The 11,434-nt window shown below is 43.6% G+C and overlaps 1 protein-coding gene across 2 annotated transcripts; it reads left to right on the top strand.

Annotated features, from left to right (window-relative positions):
- The first annotated feature begins 8,385 nt into the window (after positions 1 to 8,385).
- LOC131241440 (putative germin-like protein 2-1) lies at positions 8,386 to 9,258 on the top strand. Of its 2 annotated transcripts, none has more exons than XM_058240242.1 (2): positions 8,386 to 8,497; positions 8,711 to 9,258. In XM_058240242.1, exons 1-2 carry the CDS (start codon positions 8,386 to 8,388, stop codon positions 9,256 to 9,258), a joined length of 660 nt encoding a protein of 219 aa, XP_058096225.1. The 2 variants fall into 2 exon arrangements, with proteins under 2 accessions (XP_058096225.1, XP_058096224.1); XM_058240241.1 differs by having other exon boundaries at positions 8,386 to 8,505; positions 8,716 to 9,258.
- The last annotated feature ends 2,176 nt before the right edge of the window (positions 9,259 to 11,434 follow it).

The following is an 11,434-nucleotide window of genomic DNA, read 5'->3' as shown; positions in this document are numbered from 1 at the left end:
CCACAAGTGGGGCCTAAGTGCTGCCAAAATGGGTAGCCCTCCCTGTCCAATGATTCCATTGGTGTAGTCCACTTGATATTCAGATCACCCTCATTTTTAGGCGTGTGGCCTAACATGATCTATTAAAATGGATGAATGGCGTGGATGAAACATATACATCATGGATGGTCCCATGAGTGGGCCCCACTTCACGCCCGTGGTTGGGCGTCTGCTTGCCCATTGGGTGCCAGTGGCATATATATATATATATATATATATATATATATATATATATATATATATATATATATATATATATATATATATATATATATATATATATATATATATAATGTATAGGGAAAAGGTACTATGCGCTCGACCTCACGAGTCCGTCCCATGAGGTCGAGTTGTGTGGGCCCCACCGTGAGTCGTTTCGAACATCTACCCCATCAGTCAAATGCACCATTTGTAAGACCCGTATCCTAGCCCGTACTGTTCCGTCGAATCCCGCGATCCTTCCCGTCGAATTCCGGCAAACTGCGACCGATAATCAATGTTTGCACGTGACCCTAAGTCGTATCCTGTAGATTCGAGTCGGCTTAATCCGAGACTTGTACCATTGCGACCGCACCGTCGCCGCGGTTCCAACGCCGCGACTCGCGCACCGATCCGACACCCTGGTTGGGAGATGTGGGCCAGCATTTATTTCGAAGAAACGCCGCGCAGTTGCAATCCCAAGAGAATCTCTACATCATGTCCCATCAATCAATCACTCAAATCAATCAATCAATCAATCAATGCTTTCTTTCTCTCCAAGTCAAGCAACCACCAAGTCAACTCTTTCTCATTCTCTCTCTTACACACCCATACATGTCAAGTACAACATCACCTCACCCATCACTCATATCCATCACTCTCTCTCCTTATATCCCATCTCTCTCTTTCTTTTCTCTACACAATTTCTAAGCAACCAAAGACAGCAAAAAAAAAAATGTGGACATCCATGGTATTTCATGAGAGAAAAGAGTGTTGTGTGGCCCACTTTCCTATCTCAAATCCTTCATCCTAACCTTTAATTCCTTATCATCCACCATTAAAGTGGAGCACAAGGAGATCGGCTTTCCAACGGACCAAGAAGATCGAACGGTGGGTACTTTTATAGGCTAGTTTTCATGTTTGTATAAGAGCCAAATGAGGCCTACCGATTTATGGTGTGGATCTCATTTTGGACCATAGATGTGGCGATGGCCCACTTTAATTCTCATGATCATTCCATGATGGGGCTGTTCTCCATGGACCCCATCATGATGTTTATTTTCCTTGTATGGATAGGGTCATCTAGACCTTCCATTTCGGTGGAGAAAGGATCTCCACTGTTAATTTTGATCAGTGGGCCCATACGAAATGGGACCCACTTGATGTATGTTGTGAATCATGTAAGGGAGGGCCCATAGTGCCGGGGTCCTTCCATCATCACGTGCCTCTCTCTCTCTCTGTCCTTCCTTTATTTATTTTGTGGCCCACATGATGAGTGTATGTAGTGTCCAAACTGTCCATCAAGTAGACCCTATGGCCTTCCAAGCCATGTGAGCCCTACCCTTTGATGTTGGGGAAAAACACAAATATCATATTGATACAAATCAGGTGGGCCATGTCCACGTGGGACCCACTTTGATGAAATGATTCACGCCTGGACGTGGTTGCTGGAGCGTGAACAGACAGGGGGTGTACCCACGTTAAAGGCAAACCAGAAATATGGGTTTGATTGTAGGCTTTTGGGTGTGTCACTCATACATGCCCCATCTTGATGTATAAATTAAATCCACACCATCCATCCAATTTCCCAACTCATTTTAGGCGTTGAGCCGAAAAAAAGAAGCTAATCTGAATCCTAGGTGGGCCATACCACAAATGCTAAGGGTTGGGCTACCCACGTCATTTCTTACTTTTTGCATGGGAGGTTTAGAGTAAGTTTTCACTCATGGGACCCATATTGATGTATTTCTTAGATCCACACCATACGTCCATTCTCTGGCACATTTTAGCCGTGAAGCCCAAAAATTTACTCGATCCATCCATCATGTGGACTATACCACAACCGATGGTGGTAGTGGGAACACCCCTAACGTCAACCATGCGGACGTGTGGTGGGGGCGTCCCAACCATGGGCCCCACCTTGATGTATTTGTTTAATCTATGCCGTCCACCACCTTCCCTATGTAGTTTTAGGCTATGAGTCAAAAAATGAGACAAATCTTAGTTCTTAGTGGACCACACCAAGGGAAACAAATTCCCACTGTTGGAACTTTCTAAGACCTACTGTTGTGTGTATAAGTGGTGGACCTGTCTATCATTAGACTCCTTTAGTCCATAGAGAGCTGGTCGATGTAATAGATGGTATGGATCATCCACTAGTGGGCCCCATATAGTAGAATAAAAAAAATAATAAAGAAAGAAAGAGAAGAAGAAGAAGAAAAAAAAAGTCATTGGATGTTACTGTTTAGTTACGGTGAGAGTGGAAGCCTTACTGGGTTGCCACCATACTTGGATCCCACTATGATGAATTTGTTTAATCTACACCATTCACTATCTTCTCCTTATAATTTTAGGCTATGTGCCAAATTTTGAGGTAAATATAAGTCTCGAGTGGGCCGTACCAAGGGTATTAATGCCCACCTATTGAAACACTTTAGGGCCTTCTTTGGAGTCCCTTGTCATCCAAACCAGTCCTAGTCAGAGTCTATTTGACCTCATTCGAGGTGGCCAAGACGGTGAATGGATTAGATTATTCACTTGGGGTTTCCCACCATGGATTGTATTGTGAGGCCTAAGATGGTGTATGTGTTGTATATTCACGCTGCCCAGCCAATTCCAGTTAATGCAGGGCCGTGGGCCCCATTGAGAGGCAGGCCCAAATCCCAAGTGGACCATACTATAAATAGTGGTGGTGATTGAGCGTCCACCATAGGGCCGACTTGAGAGGCCCACCATAATGTGTTATATACATGCTGTTCCTCCATTCTTAGGGACATAGGCTACCTTATGCAGGCCTACCATGATAAATGTGTTTTATTCCAAGCCGTTCATCCATTTCTCTTTTTGGATGTGGCCCACCATGATCTGGACGGTGGGCCCTATCATGATGCATGCATCCATGCGGACCACTATCTAGGAATGGACGGTGAGACCTATGCAATGTATGTGTTTTCTCCAAACCATCCAAATCATGGGGCCTACCTTGATACATGTGTGGCCCTTGCTTGAGGCCCATGAGTGAGGCCCAATTTGATGTGATATATGAGGCCCGTTCGTTGAGGCCCACCTTGACATATATGGAGCCCATTTGATGAGGCCCGATGTAGTGTATTTGGGGCCCATGAGTGAGGCCCAATTTGATGTGATGTATGAGGCCCGTTCGTTGAGGCCCACCTTGACATATATGGAGCCCATTTGATGAGGCCTGATGTAGTGTATTTGGGGCCCATGGCTTGAGGCCCATTGTGATGTATTAGGGCCCATGGATTGAGGCCCACCTTGATATATACATGAGGCACATGTGATTAGGCCCACCTTGATGTGTATGAGGCCCATTATTGAGGCCACCTTGATGTGTATGAGGCCCATTGTGATGTATTAGGGCCCATGGATTGAGGCCCATTGTGATGTATAAGGGCCCGTGGGTTGAGGCCCATTGTGCTGTATTTGGAGCCCATGGGTTAAGGTCCATTGTGATGTATTAGGGCCCATGGGTTGAGGCCCATTTGATGTATTTGAGGCCCATGGGTCTAGGCCCAATGAGATGTATACAAGGTCTATTGTATTGTGTGATTCTACCATGGGTTATGTAATGACATTTATGGCGGGCCATGCCTTGGGAGCAATGTTGGTTTGATGTCCACATTATAGGAATAATGTTGGTTAAATGTCCGCATTATAACTCTCCCTAGGGCCCATTGATAGGCCTATACTTGTTGTGTGTAGGCCATCAAGGCCCATCTTCGTTGTGAGGATAGTTCATCAACATATAAAATACTTAGTATAACTCCATGATTCATGCCCATACGCATCATATGTATGCCTGATATGAGGAATGTTTGATCATAGTATACGCCATTGGGCAGACTATTTACGGGACTCCTTATGAGATGGGGTGCCCACATTATCGCGCCGTATGCGCAGGATTGCTGCGTGACTGGATAGTGTGACTCATGCATCTCATATATATGTGACTTGATCATTGTATGCCTTAGCAAAATCAGGGTCGTGGCCTCCACCGACACATCGTGGATGGCCAGATGGGACATCAAAAATACTTGGTTCCAGCACTGTGGGCACGTAGGATGTCCTTGGGTGAGAATCCCAGAACCTCCTTGGTACCAGGAGATGCTCCAACGTCTAAACCGAGTGGAATATGAGCGTCGGTGCCTATACCATGAAGTCGTGTCTCCCACTGTGTCGTGGTCGGTTGGAAGGGGGTGTGGCCTTATCCGCCCGAGTGAGGGGGCTATAAGCTAGGCTGAGTATGAACAGCTCATAAATGGGTCCGCTATCGACGAGCCGGGCCCGATATTGACAGGCGGATAGTGAGATCTCTTCCACTCACTAGGTTGTGCAGTTAGGGAGGAGGCAGTCGGAGTGTAGTGCAATAGACCCCGGTGATTTTCCCAGAGAGTAACCATGCTGATATGTGGACTATTGAGCAGGAATTGCATATCCATTCATTCATTCATTCACTATCCACTCGGGCTGGTGGTGCATAACATTTGTCACGTGTACCTTCGCATGGTCAGGATTTTGGTTGGGCACGCGACTAACCTGAGATCAGGAGTTTACCACATTGAGTCGGACTATCCAAATTTAGGTATGAGACTGGTTTGGATAGAAGTCCCTTGTGGTGAATGCCGTAGCCTGCAATACTACGTACTATCATCCCGACTTCACATTCCAGCATGGTCATTTCATTCGCACCGCATATTACATTGCATCCTCAGCATCTGTTATTGTCTTATTATGTTTTGCATCACATAGCCTTGGTACGACTAATAACACTCATGGACTTACCAGTATATTTCTACTTACTCTAATATCGTATCATTCATGTCTTGTCAGTATTTCCGCTTATTTCGATGATGTATGATTTATGGGCTTTATGGTATATTTGACACTTATCTTGTGCACACACTTACACCACCCTTTATGCTTTCTATAAGCTTATGCACGATAGATGCGTGCAGGTGATGTTAGGTTGCAGCAGTGTTGAGCTTGGAGCGTGCAGCGGTCTTCTGGCGCTTGATTTTTGATTTATGTATTTCCCTTTCAGCATTGTACTCAAATGATTATATTAGTGGATATGTGATGATGATGTTGCCTTTATGACTTGGTTATACTTGTGGTTATGCTCCATTACAAAAAAAAAATTCATACTGAAAATCCTCCTTGTAGATCCCAGGATCGGAATCGGGCACGTGAGTGCTGGGATCCGAGAATGGGGCACTACGGAGGCTGTCGGTGCCAGATTCGGCGATCGAAAATTTTGTGAGCCTATTTTCCAAGTTTGGGGAGTGACACCATTCCATCGTGGGCCTAAGTCTCAAAAATCAAGTCAATCCGTGACTTGTGTGGGCCACAACACATACAGAAGTGGAGAGGGGCTATGCACCATTAAAACATTCATAACCATTTTTGGGGCTCACCGAGATGTGGTTTGCAAATCCAGCCCATCCATTATGTGTGTCCCACTTGGATGAGGGTTTAGACCAAGTTTCAGACGCATGCAAATTTCAGGTGGGCCCCACCAAGTGCTTTTATATGTTTTAACGGTGTCTTCACATGATTTTAGATGGTATGGCCCACCTGAGTTCCGTATACGGCTGATTTTTGGGATATCCCATAATTTAAAGGGGACCCATCAAATGCACGGTGTTGATGGTCGACACACATCACGGTGGGGCCCACACAGCTCGACCTCACGGGAGCTTATCGTGAGGTCGAGCGCATAGTACCTTTTCCCATATATATATATGGAAATTGTACTATGAGGTCAACCTCATGGGAACTTCCCATGATGTCAATTTGTGTGGCCCCATCGTGATGTGTGTCGAATATCAAAACCATGCATTTGATGGGTTCCATTTAGGTTATGGGACGTCTCAAAAATCATCCGTATATGGCAATCAGGTGGGCCATACCATCTAAAACCATGTAAAGACATGACTAAAACATATAAAATCACTTGGTGGGGCCCAACTGAGTTTTGGATGTGACTGAAGCTTGGTCTAACCCCTCATCCAAGTAGGACACACAATGGATGGGCTGGATTTGTGAACTACATCTCGATGGGCCCAATAAATGATTATGAATGTTTTAATGGGAGGATAACCCCTCTCAAATATTGCGTGTGGTGTGGCCCACCCAAGTCATGGATTGAGCATGAAATGGTGCATCTAACTGATGGGGCAGATGTTTGATACACCTCAGGGTGGGGCCCACACAGCTCATAGTACCATTTCCTATATGTGTGTGTTGTTCATTTTGGTCACACAATTAAATTGGGCCCCACTTGGATAATCCACTCTGTTCACCACGTAGGCCAGCTTGAGTTGGGTCAATGAGCTCTAATTTGGGCTGATTTAGAAGAACATGGACTCCACAGTGGGCCTTGGAAAATTTCAATAGTAGGAGTTTGTTTCCTTCAGTGCGGCCCACTTGAGACTCGGATTTGTCTCATTATTTTTCGGCCCATGGCCTAAAATGATCCGGAGAAGTTGGTGGTTGGCTCAATTAAATATATACATCAATATAGGTCACCGATGGGTTAACGGCCGCATGCCGGCTACTCTTTGCATTATTATATATGTATATTTAGTTTGTATACACCGTCAAGGTTGGCCCCATGTGAATGATCTACTCCGTCCACCATCTTGGTCATCTCGAACGGAGCCCAATAGGCCCTGACTTGGGATGGTTTGGATGATCAGTGACCCCACTGCAGGCTTTGGAAGGTTTCAACTGTAAGACTTTATTTCGCTTAGTGCGGTTCACTTAAGACTCAGATCCGCCTAATTTTTCGGTCCATTGCCTAAAATAATCCGGAGAAACTGGTGGACGATGTGGATTAAATATATACATCAAGGTGGAGCCACAGCTGGGACGCCCCCATGGCCCCACCCCACCTCGCCATGGCTGACGTGAGGGGGTGCTCCCAACTTCCCAGTCGCCTCTGGTGCGGTCCACCTGATGGTTGGATCAGCTTGATTTTTAGGCTCCATGGCTAATATGAGCCAAGAAACAAATGGGTAGTGTGGATCTATGAAACACATCACAGTGGGTCCCATGAGTGGGAACCCACTCTTCCAATTCTCCCAAATAGATACGATGGGCTTAACAGCCATGATAATCACGGTGTGGCCCACCTGAGATTTATCTTGTCTTTAATTTTGGATCCAACGGCCAAAATCAGATGGAAGTTCGGATGAACGGCAAAGATGGGACATAAGCATCATGGTGGAGCTCAAGAGTGGAGGCCCCAATCCCCTTTGTATTAATGGAGTCTCACGCGGAGAACATCCCCGCATCCGGAAATGTTTTTTTTTTTTTTCTTTTTTACTTTGTATATATATAAAGAAAGGGCAAGTATGTGGGATCCACCTGAGAAATCTAGGCCGTCTACTGAGCCAACTCTGGTGTGCCCAAGAATACTAACCAAGCCAAAATTTGTATCTTTACTTCTTCAATATATGTGTGATCTAATCAATATGTTGAATGGAAAATAATCATCATGGTGGGCCAGACAAGGTGGTCCACATTGTGATATCATGCGGGGCATGCTCTCCAACAACCTACTGATAGATGAAATGCCAGATTATGTTGCACAAGACGCCAAAGTTGGGCCCACAAGAAGAATGGCTCAGATCTCAGACATACACAGTGCACACATTTGTCTCCTTGAAAAGGTCTCGGGAAACCCCAATTTAAAAGAAGTAGACCAAGTATGCCTTTACTAATTAGCTTTGATTAATTTTTAAATGAATGCTTAGATTAGTGTGATTAGGCAAATCAGGATCCCTTTTTGACCATATCACCACCGGTGGCATTATGACTATGCTTATTATATTCCTTCTCACATAGTTAGCATTTATAAAATCCAGATAGTAAACTAATGATGATATTTTCTACACATAACTGAGCCAATTCCTTCTTTCACACAGGACTTGAAGAGGAAGAAGTCATGAATTTTAAATAATAATAAAAATAATAAGACCATTTCAATGACAAACATTTCTGTAACCCCATTATAAATACTAGGCTAATTCTCTTACATAACCCACAGCCAAAAAATTCCTCATTTTTTAACATTTAGTTTCATAGCATATATACATACACAATCCTAGATAGATTTTCAAGATGTCCACGGGCTTTCTTCTCTTAGCATTTTTGGCATTCAGTTTCTCCTTTACCTCCGCATCCGATCCCAGCCCTTTACAGGATTTCTGTGTCGCTGTGCGCAACAGCCCAGGTATTTTCACTCCATTGAAAAAATAAAATCAAGTAACTGCATCATTGCTGCAAATAATATTACATGTAAATGCAATCCACCCCATTTGTAAAAGGATTCATATGATGAATGGATACAACACCAACCCCATTCTGTTATTTTCTGTTTATATTGTTTTAATAATTCTTGAAAGAATATGCTGCTTACAATCTCTTTTGTGTTATATGCTGGCAGTGTTGGTGAATGGATTTGTGTGCAAGGACCCAATGCAAGTTCAAGCTGATGATTTCTTCCTCACTGGACTGGACAAACCAGGCAACACGAGTAACAAGGTTGGGTCCAATGTGACCCAAGTAAACGTAGCTCAGATATCAGGACTCAATACCCTCGGAGTCTCTTTGGTTCGGATAGACTATGCACCCTATGGTCTCAATGCACCCCACACGCACCCAAGGGCGACAGAGATTTTAACAGTTTTGGAGGGCACCCTTTACGTCGGATTCGTCACTTCCAACCCAGACAATCGCCTCATAACAAAGGTCCTTCAAAAAGGCGATGTGTTTGTCTTCCCAATAGGCTTGGTTCACTTCCAGTTTAACGTTGGCCTCAGCAATGCCATAGCCATTGCAGGACTGAGCAGCCAGAGTCCAGGAACTATCACCATTGCGAATGCTGTGTTTGGATCGAATCCACCCATCTCAGACGATGTTCTTGCCAAGGCATTCCAAGTTGATAAGAACATAGTTGATTATCTCCAATCGCAGTTTGGAATGAAAAACTAGAGCATGCCCCGTACAATAAAATGGGAGTGCAACGTTATTATTTATTTATTTATTTATTTTGTCTCTTGTTTTCTTTGTTTATTTGTTTATGTTTAATGATATCTAATGGATTATAGCACGTTACGAAAATATCTGTCTAGATAATTATAAAAATGCAATTGATGATGCATCAACAGTTGGATCAACCCATACTTTAATGTTGCATGCATGATGAAAGATCAACTGTCAGATTTGCAGTACCCAGTGGGAAGTATTCGCCACAATGACAAGAGGATCGAAATGGTCATGTTAAAAAACATCCCACATAATAACCCTATACAATGGAAGCTTTTAAGGTCGAGCAATTCAAAATCGAGGCTGCATTTTCTTTGGAAGAGGGAGAATGATGATATCTAGAGTGTCCGTGCTGATGGTCCAAATCAAAGGTGGAACAACCCATGCATCGGTTCGACAATCAAAACTAATTAATCCAATGGACAAGATCAAAGAGAGGTCCACATTCTGACACTTAACCATGAGATCTGGACTGTTCGGGCAAAATATTCAGGCCATCAATACACCTGCAGCAGAGGTGACGGTGGAATGCATGAGCATGTCCAAGACATGCACGTAGTCATGGACGGATGTTCATTCGAACATCCCACTTTGAAGTCAATCGTTTTCCTATATATGCTACCTTCTACAGCTCATGTGGACACTTATCCAAAGATAATTTCGTAGGTAAATTTTCATGGGCCTTGAAATGTGATCCTGCAAATTGAGTTGGAGCTGCAACACTTGTTATTAAGCAAACTTGCATATCCGAAGTCAAAATATGTACGTTTCATCACTGTTACCTCCGTTTAGAAAACTTGCTCAATAGGCTTAACTTTTCTATATATCATGAGTCCTCACCAAAAATAAATTAGAATTTTCTAGGCAAAAACAGGTGCGTTTTTGCTACTTTATGGTATGAGAGTCTTAACCGACCCGATTTTCAGCTTACGCCATAAAATGATCTTGAAACATGGATTGACGCTGTGGATCTAATACAAACATCATGATGGCCCACAGAAGCTGCCCATCCTTTCTTCCTTCCCACGCAGTTGGCTTCCTGTCTCTCCAAACCCTCTGGGCGTGGATTTCTAGCAAAATCCTTTAGCAGTAACGTGGACCGATGGCTGGGGCCCACTTTTATGTTTGTGAGAAATTCCTAATGTTAAAACCTCTACACAGTCCACTGTAATATTTATATGCCATCTATACCGTTCAGAAGTTCATACTTACTGGGATGAACTGAAAACTCAAAAAAATTAGCCTGATCCAAAAACTACTGTGGCCCTATAAATGATTCTATGGTGGACGTTCAATCTTCACTGTTTCTTGTCGTATAGCCCACTTGATAGCTAGATCTGGCTCATTTTTGGGCTCTTATCCGAACATGATCTGTTAAACTGATTAACGGGTCGGATTTCTTGAAAAAATCACGATGGTCCCATTTAGGTTGCGGTTGACCTATATATATTAGTGCGAAAGGCATACACCCGCAATCCACATATCCGGAGGATTCGGAGAGAGACGCCTATTGCGTTCCGAAAGAACAAAGGATGTCCATGTTACGAGGCGTGAAACTTGTGTGAGCCCCACCATGATGTATGTGTTAGATCCACAACGTCCATCCATATTTCAAGATCATTTTATGGCATGAACCCCAAAACCATGTAAATCCAAATCTCAACAGGACCACAAAACAGAAACAATGGTAATTGTATACCCACCGTTGAATTAACTACTTGGGGGTAACAATCTCATATTTTGTTTTCCCTTTATCCAGGTTTGTGTGGTCTATTTGAATCAAGTAGAATAACAAATCCACGTCATGTTCGCCAATCCCTGGTTTCTGTGATGTGGTTCAATTTCGCTCCAGACCCGCCTCCTTTTCTAGTTCATGTCCTAGACCTATCTTGGAAAATGGTTCAATAGTGTGGATCTAACAGATACATCATGGTGGGGCCCACAAAAGATCCACGCTCCAAAAGATTTCATCCTATACACAGAGGAAATACACATATTTCCACGTTTGTGTGTGTGTGTGTGTGTGTATATATATATAGACACCATACGCTCCACCGTATTATACCTTCTATAAGGTCGAGTGCTGGTGGCACGTTATTCGTCAGATGGTGAAAATTTTAAA

Source organism: Magnolia sinica, chromosome 3, assembly GCF_029962835.1.
Source record: "Magnolia sinica isolate HGM2019 chromosome 3, MsV1, whole genome shotgun sequence".
In the NCBI taxonomy this organism is placed as follows: Eukaryota; Viridiplantae; Streptophyta; class Magnoliopsida; order Magnoliales; family Magnoliaceae; genus Magnolia; species Magnolia sinica.
This window is presented reverse-complemented; position numbering and strand designations above follow the sequence as displayed.